General features: G+C 54.8%; 1 protein-coding gene across 20 annotated transcripts in view; it reads left to right on the forward strand.

Moving 5' to 3' along the window:
- Positions 1 to 16,053, forward strand: part of LOC142487993 (uncharacterized) — a 145,455-nt gene that overhangs the window by 84,448 nt on the left and 44,954 nt on the right. For 14 of the 20 annotated variants that reach the window (XR_012799380.1, XM_075588278.1, XM_075588273.1 and 11 more), the window contains 2 exons: positions 3,541 to 3,648; positions 13,806 to 13,919. The exons of 1 other annotated variant lie outside the window; for it this stretch is intronic. Coding sequence is in view for 18 of the 19 variants with exons in the window: in XM_075588278.1 (XP_075444393.1) it covers positions 3,541 to 3,648; positions 13,806 to 13,919 (222 nt within the window). In the remaining variant the exon portion in view is untranslated. The remainder of the gene's footprint in view (positions 1 to 3,540; positions 3,649 to 13,805; positions 13,920 to 16,053) is intronic. 5 more of the 20 variants (XM_075588263.1, XM_075588272.1, XM_075588271.1 and 2 more) reach the window with 2 other exon arrangements.

A 16,053-nucleotide genomic window follows, 5' to 3' on the forward strand; every position in this document is an offset into this window, starting at 1 on the left:
GCAGTACGTAGGCATGAGCAGCTCCCAGGCAGGTCAGTGACACTGGGGCAGGCAGTACGTAGGCATGAGCAGCTCCCAGGCAGGTCAGTGACACTGGGACAGGCAGTACGTAGGCATGAGCAGCTCCCAGGCAGGTCAGTGACACTGGGACAGGCAGTACGTAGGCATGAGCAGCTCCCAGGTAGGTCAGTGACACTGGGGCAGGCAGTACGTAGGTATGAGCAGCTCCCAGGCAGGTCAGTGACACTGGGGCAGGCAGTACGTAGGCATGAGCAGCTCCCAGGCAGGTCAGTGACACTGGGGCAGGCAGTACGTAGGCATGAGCAGCTCCCAGGCAGGTCAGTGACACTGGGGCAGGCAGTACGTAGGCATGAGCAGCTCCCAGACAGGTCAGTGACACTGGGACAGGCAGTATGTAGGCATGAGCAGCTCCCAGGCAGGTCAGTGACACTGGGGCAGGCAGTACGTAGGCATGAGCAGCTCCCAGGCATGTCGGTGACACTGGGGCAGGCAGTACGTAGGCATGAGCAGCTCCCAGGCAGGTAAGTGACACTGGGGCAGGCAGTACGTAGGCACGAGCAGCTCCCAGGCAGGTCAGTGACACTGGGACAGGCAGTACGTAGGCATGAGCAGCTCCCAGGCAGGTCAGTGACACTGGGGCAGGCAGTACGTAGGCATGAGCAGCTCCCAGGCAGGTCAGTGACACTGGGGCAGGCAGTACATAGGCATGAGCAGCTCCCAGGCAGGTCAGTGATACTGGGGCAGGCAGTACGTAGGCATGAGCAGCTCCCAGGCAGGTCAGTGACACTGGGGCAGGCAGTACGTAGGCATGAGCAGCTCCCAGGCAGGTCAGTGACACTGGGACAGGCAGTACGTAGGCACGAGCAGCTCCCAGGCAGGTCAGTGACACTGGGGCAGGCAGTACGTAGGCATGAGCAGCTCCCAGGCAGGTCAGTGACACTGGGACAGGCAGTACGTAGGTATGAGCAGCTCCCAGGCAGGTCAGTGACACTGGGGCAGGCAGTACGTAGGCATGAGCAGCTCCCAGGCAGGTCAGTGACACTGGGACAGGCAGTACGTAGGCATGAGCAGCTCCCAGGCAGGTCAGTGACACTGGGGCAGGCAGTACGTAGGCATGAGCAGCTCCCAAGCAGGTCAGTGACACTGGGACAGGCAGTACGTAGGCATGAGCAGCTCCCAGGCAGGTCAGTGACACTGGGGCAGGCAGTACGTAGGTATGAGCAGCTCCCAGGCAGGTCAGTGACACTGGGACAGGCAGTACGTAGGCATGAGCAGCTCCCAGGCAGGTCAGTGACACTGGGACAGGCAGTACGTAGGCATGAGCAGCTCCCAGGCAGGTCAGTGACACTGGGACAGGCAGTACGTAGGCATGAGCAGCTCCCAAGCAGGTCAGTGACACTGGGACAGGCAGTACGTAGGCATGAGCAGCTCCCAGGCAGGTCAGTGACACTGGGACAGGCAGTACGTAGGCATGAGCAGCTCCCAGGCAGGTCAGTGACACTGGGACAGGCAGTACGTAGGCATGAGCAGCTCCCAGGCAGGTCAGTGACACTGGGGCAGGCAGTACGTAGGCATGAGCAGCTCCCAGGCAGGTCAGTGACACTGGGACAGGCAGTACGTAGGCATGAGCAGCTCCCAGGCAGGTCAGTGACACTGGGACAGGCAGTACGTAGGCATGAGCAGCTCCCAGGTAGGTCAGTGACACTGGGGCAGGCAGTACGTAGGCATGAGCAGCTCCCAGGCAGGTCAGTGACACTGGGGCAGGCAGTACGTAGGCATGAGCAGCTCCCAGGCAGGTCAGTGACACTGGGGCAGGCAGTACGTAGGCACGAGCTGCTCCCAGACAGGTCAGTGACACTGGGACAGGCAGTATGTAGGCATGAGCAGCTCCCAGGCAGGTCAGTGACACTGGGGCAGGCAGTACGTAGGCATGAGCAGCTCCCAGACAGGTCAGTGACACTGGGACAGGCAGTATGTAGGCATGAGCAGCTCCCAGGCAGGTCAGTGACACTGGGGCAGGCAGTACGTAGGCATGAGCAGCTCCCAGGCATGTCGGTGACACTGGGGCAGGCAGTACGTAGGCATGAGCAGCTCCCAGGCAGGTAAGTGACACTGGGGCAGGCAGTACGTAGGCACGAGCAGCTCCCAGGCAGGTCAGTGACACTGGGACAGGCAGTACGTAGGCATGAGCAGCTCCCAGGCAGGTCAGTGACACTGGGGCAGGCAGTACGTAGGCATGAGCAGCTCCCAGGCAGGTCAGTGACACTGGGGCAGGCAGTACATAGGCATGAGCAGCTCCCAGGCAGGTCAGTGACACTGGGGCAGGCAGTACGTAGGCATGAGCAGCTCCCAGGCAGGTCAGTGACACTGGGACAGGCAGTACGTAGGCATGAGCAGCTCCCAGGCAGGTCAGTGACACTGGGGCAGGCAGTACGTAGGCATGAGCAGCTCCCAGGCAGGTCAGTGACACTGGGGCAGGCTGTACGTAGGCATGAGCAGCTCCCAGGCAGGTTAGTGACACTGGGGCAGGCAGTACGTAGGCATGAGCAGCTCCCAGGCAGGTCAGTGACACTGGGGCAGGCAGTACGTAGGCATGAGCAGCTCCCGGGCAGGTCAGTGACACTGGGGCAGGCAGTACGTAGGCATGAGCAGCTCCCGGGCTGGTCAATAATACTGGGGCAGGCTGTACGTAGGTATGAGCAGCTGTGTCTGCTGCTGGAAACGCACAAGATTCTGGAATTCCCTACCACACCCCGTCTCTCTCTTCCCCGCGTGACTCGCTCTCTCTTCCCCGCCTGACTCGCTCTCTCTTCCCCGCCTGACTCGCTCTCTCTTCCCCGCCTGACTCGCTCTCTCTTCCCCGCCTGACTCTCTCTCTCTTCCCCGCCTGACTCTCTCTCTCTTCCCCGCCTGACTCGCTCTCTCTTCCCCGCCTGACTCGCTCTCTCTTCCCCGCCTGACTCTCTCTCTTCCCCGCCTGACTCTCTCTCTTCCCCGCCTGACTCTCTCTCTTCCCCGCCTGACTCGCTCTCTTCCCCGCCTGACTCGCTCTCTTCCCCGCCTGACTCGCTCTCTTCCCCGCCTGACTCGCTCTCTCTCTTCCCCGCCTGACTCGCTCTCTCTCTTCCCCGCCTGACTCGCTCTCTCTCTTCCCCGCCTGACTCGCTCTCTCTCTTCCCCGCCTGACTCGCTCTCTCTCTTCCCCGCCTGACTCGTTCTCTCTCTTCCCCGCCTGACTCGCTCTCTCTTCCCAGCCGGACTCGCTCTCACTCTTCCCCGCCTGACTCGCTCTCTTCCCCGCCTGACTCGCTCTCTCTCTTCCCCGCCTGACTCGCTCTCTCTCTTCCCTGCCTAACTCGCTATCACTCTTCCCCGCCTGACTCTTCACCCCCCACCCCCTCCCCCCCTGTGCCAGAGCCTCTGCCCTCTCACTCTTCCCTCCTGCCAGCATCCCCCCCAGCCCCCCACTGCCGTCCTCTCCCCTGATTCGTACTAATGATCACTTGTCGCGTTTCACAGACTCCAAAAACTTGGAACTTAATGTTAAGGTCAAAGAAGAGGAGGATTCAGACCGTGATGCTGCGCCAGGCGCCCAGAGCGGGGACGGAGAGAGCAGCTCCCAGGCAGGTCAGTGACACTGGGGCAGGCAGTACGTAGGCATGAGCAGCTCCCAGGCAGGTCAGTGACACTGGGACAGGCAGTACGTAGGCATGAGCAGCTCCCAGGCAGGTCAGTGACACTGGGGCAGGCAGTACGTAGGCATGAGCAGCTCCCAGGCAGGTCAGTGACACTGGGGCAGGCAGTACGTAGGCATGAGCAGCTCCCAGGCAGGTCAGTGACACTGGGGCAGGCAGTACGTAGGCATGAGCAGCTCCCAGGAAGGTCAGTGACACTGGGGCAGGCAGTACGTAGGCATGAGCTGCTCCCAGGCAGGTCAGTGACACTGGGGCATGCAGTACGTAGGCATGAGCAGCTCCCAGGCAGGTCAGTGACACTGGGGCAGGCAGTACGTAGGCATGAGCATCTCCCAGGCAGGTCAGTGACACTGGGGCAGGCAGTACGTAGGCATGAGCATCTCCCAGGCAGGTCAGTGACACTGGGACAGGCAGTACGTAGGCATGAGCAGCTCCCAAGCAGGTCAGTGACACTGGGACAGGCAGTACGTAGGTATGAGCAGCTCCCAGGCAGGTCAGTGACACTGGGGCAGGCAGTACGTAGGCATGAGCAGCTCCCAGGCAGGTCAGTGACACTGGGGCAGGCAGTACGTAGGCATGAGCATCTCCCAGGCAGGTCAGTTACACTGGGACAGGCAGTACGTAGACATGAGCTACTCCCAGGCAGGTCAGTGACACTGGGACAGGCAGTACGTAGGTATGAACAGCTCCCAGGCAGGTCAGTGACACTGGGACAGGCAGTACGTAGGCATGAGCAGCTCCCAGGCAGGTCAGTGACACTGGGGCAGGCAGTACGTAGGCATGAGCAGCTCCCAGGCAGGTAAGTGACACTGGGGCAGGCAGTACGTAGGCATGAGCAGCTCCCAGGCAGGTCAGTGACACTGGGGCTGGCAGTACGTAGGCATGAGCAGCTCCCAGGCAGGTCAGTGACACTGGGGCAGGCAGTACGTAGGCATGAGCAGCTCCCAGGCAGGTCAGTGACACTGGGGCAGGCAGTACGTAGGCATGAGCAGCTGTGTCTGCTGTTGGAAACGCACAAAACTCTGGGATTCCCTACCACGCCCTTCCTGACTCTCTCCCCCTGTGCCTGACTCTCCCCGACTGACTCGCTCCCTCTCCCCCTGTGCCTTACTCGCTCCCTCTGCCCCTGTGCCTGACTCGCTCCCTCTCCCCCTGTGCCTGGCTCGCTCCCTCTCTCCCCGCCTGTATGTGTATGTCTGTATTTATATAGTGCCATTAATGTACATAGCGCTTCACAGCAGTAATACATGTGTCAATCATATAAAATAATATAAATAACACATAAAGGGGAGAAATGCTTCAGGCAAAAGAGTAACATTTAGAATAGGAGTCCCTTTTCCGAAGAGCTTACAATCTAATTGGTTTCTAGGTAGAACGTACAGAGACAGTAGGAGGGCATTCTGGTAAGTACATCTGCAAAAGGCCAAGGTTTATGTATGTAACGGATGTGCTCGCCACAAACCGGGGCCAGTCCGCAGGGCTGTGGTTTGAATGTAAATTCACCGACCTTAGACTACGAAGCCGAGTCCGGAGTGCGGATTTCGTGGTCAGATGTAGCCGGGTCAGGGTTGGAGAAACCAGGGTTGGGGTTGGAGATGGCAGGGTAATCGATGTCCAGGCTGGAGTTCGGCAACAGGGAGTCAGGTACACAGAGCTTCAGCGTAGCAGCTGCAGTGTGGGAATGGCCTCTGCGTGAAGAGCGGGAGCGGCTCATGATGAAGGCCTCTGCAAAGAGGGAACGCAGACCGACCAAGGAACACTAAAGGTTAGCGCTGCGGATACAGCGCTTCAACACAGGAACCAAGAAACAGGTCTCTGCAATAGGGAAATGCAGCAGGCCCCAGGAAGCAGGCATCTGCAAGGGAAGAATGCAGCAGGGACCAGGAAGCAGGCCTCTGCAAGGGAAGGATGCAGCAAGGACCAGGAAGCAAGCCTCTGCAAGGGAAGAATGCAGCAAGGACAAGGAAGCAGACCTCTGCAAGGGAAGAATGCAGCAGGGACCAGGAAGCAGGCCTCTGCAAGGGAAGGATGCAGCAAGGACCAGGAAGCAGGCCTCTGCAAGGGAAGAATGCAGCAAGGACAAGGAAGCAGGCCTCTGCAAGGGAAGAATGCAGCAGGGACCAGGAAACAGAACTCTGCAAGGAGAAAAGGCAGCACGCCTCAGGAATCAGGTAGCTGGCCTCTACAAGGGGATAATGCAGCAGGCCACAGGAACCAGGAACAGATTGGCTAAAGCACGGACGCTTGTGGCTTACACAGTTACATCCAAACAGAAGTTGGTCTATGCTCAGCAATGAGGAACTGGAAGAGCCCAGTATAAGAAGGGCAGGGAGCCAATCTAAGGACGGGTGTGGGGGAATGTTTCCAATGCCAGAGCAGAGGGACAGAGCTGTAGTGATTGCAAGCACAGATGATAGTGCTTGCAGATCCAAGGGGAGGTCTGTCAGAGCTCACCAACTCTGCAAGAGTGAGCTCCAGCCAAACCCAGGAATGGATTCCTTACAATGTTTGAGGTGCACAGTTTCAGCCACGGAGCTACTCAGGGGAAGTGCCTTCTAGAGGTGTGGACAGGCGGGAGAGGGCTTTAGATACAAAAGGGGTAGAGAGAAGATATCCTTGAGCAGAACGCAAGAGTCCGGATGGTGCATAGCGAGAAATTAGGGCTGAGATGTAAGGCGGGGAATTGTTACGCCGGTGCTGCCCGCAGACCAGACCCATCCCCTGAGCTGAAGGGGAAAGTGGTAATACACGCACCCGCAGCAAAGGGAGCGTGTCTGGAGTGTGGTATAAAGTGTTGCCAGGCCAGTTGTAGTAAGTTAGACAATACTTGCCAGTACCGGTGTAGAGATAGAGTGAAGAATGCCTTGCCGGGGTCAGGGAGTGGAGAGTGGAGATAGGTCGTAGTCCAAGCCGTGTTCAAGGGGTTAACAGAGTGAGCGTTGTCCAAGGAGTGCCGAGATCGAGAGCAAGAGGGGGTAGTCGTACAAGCCGCGTCAGAACCTGTGAAAACACTGAGAGAATCCAGAAGTACTTCCATGCAGAGACTATGTCGAGCAAAGACTGAGAGCAGAAAGAAGCTACACTACCGACACACTTTATTAAAGTGTGGCCGGTACCGCAAGCCGGGATATTTCCCGGCTTGCTTGTGGCTGCCCCTCGGCGTGCCGCGCGGTCACGCGTCTTCGGGAGCCTGCGCCCCCTGCACGCGCGTCCAGGGCTCCCCGAGGGAGCCCTGGTGTCCCGCGATCTGCGGGACGGCGGCAGGGGGTTCCGGGGGACCCGGCGGACCCGGTAGCGGTAGGGAGAGCGCCCCGATCGGAGGGCGCTCTTCCGCTGCTTCGGCGCGCGCCCGTCACACTCGGGCGCGCGCCAGGCTACTGCTGCGGCCAAGAACGGGCAAATGCTCGAATAAACTTGGCCGCAGCAGTAGATAAAGCAGGGAGATCCAATCAGGAACGGAGGCGGGACAGGAAGAGCTACAGGGAGACACTGCAGATTGGTGCAGGCATAACAGGCCAGGTGAGTCTTGTTGGTAACCTGAGTCTGCCCGTGCAGTGTGCGGGGGCGGAGCCTGAGGTCCAGGGGACGGGAAGAAGAGTGTGCAGACTGAGCGTGCTCCGTAACACGTGGTCCGCGCCAGTGGATGGTGCAGGTGTGCGTGCAGGAGGATGTGGGCGCGCCCGGCGCTGAGCAGAGGAATCGCCGAGGGGAGTGATCCCGCGACGGCGGCAGGGGCGAGGAGCCGCGGAGAGCGTTAAGGTAGGGTTGAGTTGTGTGTCCAGGGACTCCCTGTGAGAAGAGAGTGCTCTGTGTGGGGAGCGCGGAGAACGGCGATTCCTGACAGTACCCCCCCCCCCTTCAGGAACGGCCTCAGGACGGTCCATGAAAGGTTTCTCTGGAAACTTTTTCCTGAAGGACTTAAGAAGGGTCGGGCGTGAATGTCCTTTAAAGGTACCCAGGATCTCTCTATATGGCCAAAGTTCTTCCACTGCACCAAGAACTGGAGCTGGCCCCTGGATAGGCGAGAATCCAAAAGAGAGTAAACTTCGTATTCCTCGTTATTTTGGACAGTAATAGGGTCCGGTTTACGAGTCTGATCCGGAAAGAAGTGACTGGTGATGAATGGTTTTAAGAGGGACACATGAAAGACATTGGGAATCTTCATACTGGGTGGTAGTTGTAGCCGGAATGCCACAGGATTGATTTGTTCACAAATAGTGAAGGGGCCCAGGAACTTAGGTGCCAATTTTGGAGATGGTACCTTGAGGTGGATATTCTTAGAGGAGAGCCATACCAAATCCCCTGGCTTGTAACTGGACGACGAACGACAACGACGATCGGCCTGTAGTTTCGATCTGCGGGAGGAGTCGAGAAGGGTAGACTGAATCCTGGACCATGCGGTTTGGAGGGAAGAAATGCGTTTATCTACGGCTGGTACTCCAGAAGGGATGTTGGGGATGGGAAGACAGGGAGGGTGGAACCCATAATTTATAAAGAAGGATGACTCCGGGGTGGCCTCGTTTTTGGCAGAATTGACGGCGTACTCTGCCCAAGAAAGGAGTTGAGCCCAATCATCCTGGAAATCGGATATGAAACATCTCAGGTACTTCTCCGGGGATTGATTGATTCTCTCAGTTTGTCCATTGGACTGAGGATGGTAGGCGGAAGAGAAAGAAGAAGAGATGCCCAATCTCTTTGTGAAAGCTCTCCAAAATTTGGATACGAACTGAGAACCTCTGTCAGAAACAATGGACGAAGGGATCCCATGAATCCGGAAAATCTGCTCCGTAAAGATATCAGCAAGGGCGGGGGATGAGGGTAATCCCTTAAGTGGAATAAAATGAGACATCTTTGAGAACCTGTCCACGACCACCAAGATAGTATTCATTCCTCTGGACAAGTCCACGATGAAGTCCATCGAAATGTGGGACCAGGGGCGGTCGGGAATTGGGAGAGGTAACAGAAAACCCTGAGGCTTTTGACGATGAGTCTTGCTTTGAGCGCACGTGGGGCAGGCGCGAGTAAACTCCAGAATATCTTGAGACATCCTTGACCACCAGAAATTCCGATGAATGAGATCAGTAGTCTTCTTAAAACCAGGATGACCTGCAGATTTAGAGGAGTGACCCCAAAACAGGACCTCTGGAACAAATTTGGAAGGTACGAAGAGTTTGTTGTCGGGAACGACCAAGTCCTTGGGAATGCGTCTCTGGGAGTGCAAAATCTTGTCAAGATTCTTGAAAGAAGACGTGGCGAGGATCCTCTCCTGTGGAAGGATGGTCTCCAAAGGTTCCTCTTCAGAAGAGTGTATTCGGGAGAGTGCGTCTGCCTTTACGTTCTTGGTCCCGGGGATATAGGAAAGGTGAAAATCGAATCGAGAAAATAAAAGAGCCCAACGAGCCTGTCGTGGACCAAGGCGTCGAGCATTTTCTATCTAAAGAAGGTTCTTGTGGTCCGTGAGAATAGTAAACGGCTCTTTCGATCCCTCCAGCAGGTGTATCCACTCTTGAAGAGCCATCTTCACGGTGAGAAGTTCCCTGTTACCCACGTCATAGTTCCTCTCGGCGGATGAGAATTTCTTGGAAAAATATGCACAGGGATGTAACTTATCTTGAGGCGTGCGTCTCTAAGAGAGAACGGCTCCAGCGCCACAATCAGAAGCGTCGACCTCCAGAACGAAGGGAAGTTCAATGTTGGGATGACGGCGAATAGGTGCGGATATAAAAGTTTCCTTGAGTGTCTCGAAGGTGGAGAGGGCCTCGGATGACTAAGCAGAGGGATCAGCTCCTTTTGTGGTGAGCGCAGTGAGAGGTGCCACAATGGTAGAAAACTTACGTATCAACTTACGATAGTAATAAGCGAACCCTAAAAAACGTTGTATGGCCTTGAGAGAATTGGTTCTTGGCTACTTAGTAACTGCTTGAAGTTTACTGGAATCTATCATAAAACCTTCATCGGAAATGATATACCCCAGGAACGGAGTAGAGGTCTGATGAAAGGTGCATTTCTCCAGCTTGGCGTACAAATGGTGTTCAAGGAGACGGGAAAGGACGTCGGAGGTGTGACGTATATGGTCCTGGAGATCTTTGGAAGAAATCAGGATATCATCCAAGTATACTATTACAAAGATATTGAGTATCTTAAGAAAGACGTCGTTGATGAAATCCTGGAAGACAGCGGGAGCATTACATAAGCCGAAAGGCATTACAAGATACTCGTAGTGTCCGCTACGTGTGTTGAAGGCCATTTTCCATTCATCCCCCTTCCTGATGCGCACCAGGTTATAGGCACCACGTAGATCCAACTTGGAAAAAATCTTGGCCCCCTGTAATTTATCGATCAGTTCGGTAATAAGGGGAATGAGGTAACGTTTTTAATAGTTATGTGGTTCAAACCCCTGTAATCGATGCAAGGCCTCAACGACCCGTCCCTTTTCTTGACGAAGAATAACCCAGCCCCTGCTGGGGAATTGGAGTGACGAATAAAGCCTTTCTTGAGATTCTCCTGGATATATTCATCCATAGCGTGAGATTCTGGTAAAGACAAGGGGTAGGTCTTGGACTTGGGTAGGGAGTAACCTGGAACCAGATCGATCGGACAATCGTAAGTCCTGTGTGGCGGCAAAAGGTCTGACTGTACCTTATTGAAAAAAAAACGGAATTGGTGGTAAACAGAAGGTAGAATAACCTCGGGAACAGAGGTATTGGCCAGCAGTTGATGAGTCTCGTCTGACCTCGGCCTCCAGGAGATGGGAGCAGAGGAAGTCCAGTCAATGAGGATTGTTAAGCTGTAACCAAGGAAGACCAAGGGTGATGGGTATCCCAGGAGCGTGAATGGCATCGAGAACTAAGATCTCCTTGTGCAGATGTGAGGACAGAAGCAAGGGGACCGTCTCTAAGGAGATGTGGGCCGGAGTAAGAGGACGTCCTTCGATACCGACGAGTGCGATGGGAACCTTCTTCCTCACGAGCGGTATACGGTTTAACCCGGCGAATTCAAGGTCCACGAAGTTTCCTCCAGCTCCTCAGTCAATGAAAGCGGCAGTAGAAGTCTGGAACTTATCGCCTGAAAGGGAGACTGGAAACGTAAGTTTCTTAGGGAGTTCACCTTTATGAAGGGGACGTGGAGACATTACACCCAGAGAGAACCCCTCTGTACTCACTGGGTGTTCCCGTTTCCCGGACGCAGTGGACACCCCCGAAGTAGGTGCTCCATGGATCCGCAGTAGAAACACAATCCCCCAGCGTGGCGGAACTGCCGTATCGGTGTGCGGATGCGTTGTACCCCCAATTGCATTGGCTCTGGCAACTCCAGTGCAGGACGAAGAGGTGTGGTAGCACTTGGGGGAGCAGGAGTACTGGAGAACGGAACTTGAAAGTTATGGAAGCGAGTGCGCTGGCGCTCTGAGCGGTGTACCTGAATACGTTGATCCACTCGGACGGCCAAATCAATGAGGACCTCCAATTGATCTGGAGAAGAGAAACAGATGCTATCTCCCGACGAGCGGGGGAATCGAATACTTGTTGGAACTCGGCTTTAAATGCCGGGTAATCCTGGGTAAGGTCAAAACGTCGCTCCCAAACCGGGGAAGCCCAAGCCAGGGCACTGCCAGTGAGGAGGTTATAAATGTAGGCTACCTTCTTGCGACCAGTATTGTAGAGATGGGGGGCCATTTCAAACTGCACCTCACACTGGTTTAGGAAACCCCTACAATCTTGCGGTTCACCTGCATAAGGCTTGGGGGGAGGAATCCTTACATCGGAGCTGCTAACTGCGCTTGCGGAATGGGGGCTTACATCTGGCGAGGTCGCGGTCGGTACTCGGTCTGAGAGTACTGCGACGTGGCGTGTAAGTGCCACAATTTGATCCGCCATGGCCTGGTTTTGCTGAAGCAGATTGGAGAGAAACTGTTGAAGTTCGGTTTGGTCTGCGTCTTGTGGGCTCGACATAATGTTACGCCGGTGCTGCCCGCAGACCAGACCCGTCCCCTGAGCTGAAGGGGGAAGTGGTAATACACGCACCCGCAGCAAAGGGAGGGTGTCCGGAGTGTGGTATGAAGCGTTGCCAGGCCAGGTGTAGTAAGGTAGACAATACTTGCCGGTACCGGTTGTAGAGATAGAGTGAAGGATGCCTCGCCGAAGTCAGGGAGTGGAGAGTGGAGATAGGTCGTAGTCCAAGCCGTGTTCAAGGGGTTAACAGAGTGAGCGTTGTCCAAGGAGTGCCGAGATCGAGAGCCAGAGGGGGTAGTCGTACAAGCCGCGTCAGAACCTGTGAAAACACTGAGAGAATCCAGAAGTACTTCCATGCAGAGACTATGTTGAGCAAAGACTGAGAGCAGAGAGGAGCTAGATAAAGCAGGGAGATCCAATCAGGAACGGAGGCGGGACAGGAAGAGCTACAGGGAGACACTGCAGATTGGTGCAGGCATAACAGGCCAGGTGAGTCTTGTTGGTAACCTGAGTCTGCCCGTGCGGCGTGCAGGGGCGGGGCCTGAGGTCCAGGGGAAAGGAAGAAGAGTGTGCAGAATGAGCGCGCTCCGTAACGCATGTACGCGCGTGGACCGCGCCAGAGGAGGGTGCAGGTGTGCGCGCGGGTGATCGTGGCCGCGTCCGGCGCTGAGCAGGGGAATCGCCAAGGGGAGTGATCCCGCGATGGCGGCAGGGGCGGGGAGCCGCGGAGAGCGGTAAGGTAGGGTTGAGTTGTGTGTCCAGGGACTCCCTGTGAGAAGAGAGTGCTCTGTGTGGGGAGCGCGGAGAACGCCGATTCCTGACAGGAATTGAGTGTGAGATTTGATCGGAAGCCAGGAGAGGGATTTCAGCAGGGGAGACGCTGAGACAGATTTCGGAAATAGTAGAGTGATTCTGGCAGCAGCATGTAGGACAGATTGTAGGGGAGGCAGGAAGTCCGGACAGCAGGAGGTTACAGTAGTTGAGACAGGAGAGAACAGGAGAGAATGAGGCTCTGTGTCAGAGTTTTTGCAGTCGAGCAACAGAAGAAAGGTTTTTGCTGAGGAGAAAACAGACGTTTTTTTCTACCTTTTGAATGTGAGAGAGGAGTAGAGTGTGACTTCTAGGCAGCGTGCTTGTGCTACTGGGTATATGATAGTACTTACAACAGTAATGTGGAAGGAGGTTGTCGAGCCAGGTTTGGGAGGAAGTATGAGGAGCTCTGTTTTTGTCATGTTAAGTTTAAATCGGCGGAGGGCCATCCAGGATAATATCGCCATGAGACATTCAAAATCTTTAGTCTGTACAGCAGGTGTAAGGTCAGGGGTAGAACCCAAAAGATGTGATTAGGTCACCTAGAGAGAGAGTGTGTAAAGAGAAAAAGAGAAGGGGTCACAGGACAGAGCTCTGGTGTACCCCCAGAGAGAGATCGATAGAGGAGGAGGTGTTAGAAAAAGAGACACTGAAAGTAGTGTGACATCCAGAGAGGAACGTCACACTGACCGTAGGGACATACAGAGACTCCTAATGTGACACCCAGAGAGGAACCTACTGACCATAGGGGGGACATACAGACTCCTAATGTGACACCCAGAGAGGAACCTACTGACCGTAGGGACATACAGTGACTCCTAATGTGACACACAGTATAATCCTAGTGACGGGCGGATTTCCCGCTTACTGTAGGGACAACCAGAGACTCCCACTGACTGGGGACACGTAGTATAATCCTAGTGACGGACGGACTTCCCGCATACTGTAGGGACACAGAGACTCCCACTGACTGGGGACACGTAGTATAATCCTAGTGACGGACGGACTTCCCGCATACTGTAGGGACACAGAGACTCCCCCTGACTGGGGACACGCAGCATAATCCTAGTGACGGACGGACTTCCCACATACTGTAGGGACACAGAGACTCCCCCTGACTGGGGACACGCAGCATAATCCTAGTGACGGGCGGACTTCCCGCTTACTGTAGGGACACGGAGAGACTCCCCCTGACTGGGGACACGCAGCATAATCCTAGTGACGGACGGACTTCCCGCTTACTGTAGGGGAACATACAGAGAGAGAGACAGGTATATTTGCAGCCACATAGCTGCTGTTACAAGCCTATGTTTGTATCCCCTCTCCCCAGGATCTGTGGTCCCAGATTTCAGCGTTGCACCTGAACTCAAACAAAAGAAGGACAGAGACCCCGGGACTCCCCCTGACCCCAAAACTGAGGAGACCCAGAGAAGCAGCAGAATTGGTAAGGGACCCGGGGACTGGGGCTGTATACACAGGGATATATATATCTGTTACAGAACTGGTAAGGGACCCGGGGACTGGGGCTGTATACACCGGGGTATATCTGTACAGAACAGGTAAGGGACCCGGAGACTGGGGCTGTATACACAGGGATATATATATCTGTTACAGAACTGGTAAGGGACCCGGGGACTGGGGCTGTATACACCGGGGTGTATATATCTGTTACAGAACTGGTAAGGGACCCGGGGACTTGGGCTGTATACACAGGGATATATATCTGTTACAGAACTGGTAAGGGACCCGGGGACTGGGGCTGTATACACCGGGATATATATCTGTTACAGAACTGGTAAGGGACCCGGGGACTGGGGCTGTATACACAGGGATATATATCTGTTACAGAACTGGTAAGGGACCCGGGGACTGGGGCTGTATACACAGGGGTATATATATCTGTTACAGAACTGGTAAGGGACCCGGGGACTGGGGCTGTATACACAGGGGTATATCTGTTACAGAACTGGTAAGGGACCCGGGGACTGGGGCTGTATACACCGGGGGTATATATATCTGTTACAGAACTGGTAAGAGACCCGGGGACTGGGGCTGTATACACCGGGGTATATATATCTGTTACAGAACTGGTAAGAGACCCGGGGACTGGGGCTGTATACACAGGGGTATATATATCTGTTACAGAACTGGTAAGGGACCCGGGGACTGGGGCTGTATACACAGGGGTATATATATCTGTTACAGAACTGGTAAGGGACCCGGGGACTGGGGCTGTATACACAGGGGTATATATATCTGTTACAGAACTGGTAAGAGACCCGGGGACTGGGGCTGTATACACCGGGGTATATATATCTGTTACAGAACTGGTAAGAGACCCGGGGACTGGGGCTGTATACACAGGGGTATATCTGTTACAGAACTGGTAAGGGACCCGGGGACTGGGGCTGTATACACAGGGGTATATATATCTGTTACAGAATTGGTAAGGGACCCGGGGACTGGGGCTGTATACACAGGGGTATATATATCTGTTACAGAACTGGTAAGGGACCCGGGGACTGGGGCTGTATACACAGGGGTATATATATCTGTTACAGAACTGGTAAGGGACCCGGGGACTGGGGCTGTATACACAGGGGTATATATATCTGTTACAGAACTGGTAAGGGACCCGGGGACTGGGGCTGTATACACAGGGGTATATATATCTGTTACAGAACTGGTAAGGGACCCGGGGACTGGGGCTGTATACACAGGGGTATATCTGTTACAGAACTGGTAAGGGACCCGGGGACTGGGGCTGTATACACAGGGGTATATATATCTGTTACAGAACTGGTAAGGGACCCGGGGACTGGGGCTGTATACACAGGGGTATATATATTTGTTACAGAACTGGAAAGAGACCCGGGGACTGGGGCTGTATACACAGGGGTATATATATCTGTTACAGAACTGGAAAGAGACCCGGGGACTGGGGCTGTATACACCGGGGGTATATATATCTGTTACAGAACTGGTAAGCGACCCGGGGACTGGGGCTGTATACACCGGGGTATATATATCTGTTACAGAACTGGTAAGGGACCCGGGGACTGGGGCTGTATACACCGGGGTATATATATCTGTTACAGAACTGGTAAGGGACCCGGGGACTGGGGCTGTATACACAGGGGTATATCTGTTACAGAACTGGTAAGAGACCCGGGGACTGGGGCTGTATACACAGGGGTATATATATCTGTTACAGAACTGGTAAGGGACCCGGGGACTGGGGCTGTATACACAGGGGTATATATATCTGTTACAGAACTGGTAAGGGACCCGGGGACTGGGGCTGTATACACAGGGGTGTATATATATATCTGTTACAGAACTGGTAAGGGACCCGGGGACTGGGGCTGTATACACAGGGGTATATATATCTGTTACAGAACTGGTAAGGGACCCGGGGACTGGGGCTGTATACACAGGGGTATATATATATGTTACAGAACTGGTAAGGGACCCGGGGACTGGGGCTGTATACACAGGGGTATATCTGTTACAGAACTGGTAAGGGACCCGGGGACTGGGGCTGTATACACAGGGGTATATATATATCTGTTACAGAA

This window comes from Ascaphus truei, chromosome 2 (assembly GCF_040206685.1).
Source record: "Ascaphus truei isolate aAscTru1 chromosome 2, aAscTru1.hap1, whole genome shotgun sequence".
In the NCBI taxonomy this organism is placed as follows: domain Eukaryota; kingdom Metazoa; phylum Chordata; class Amphibia; order Anura; family Ascaphidae; genus Ascaphus; species Ascaphus truei.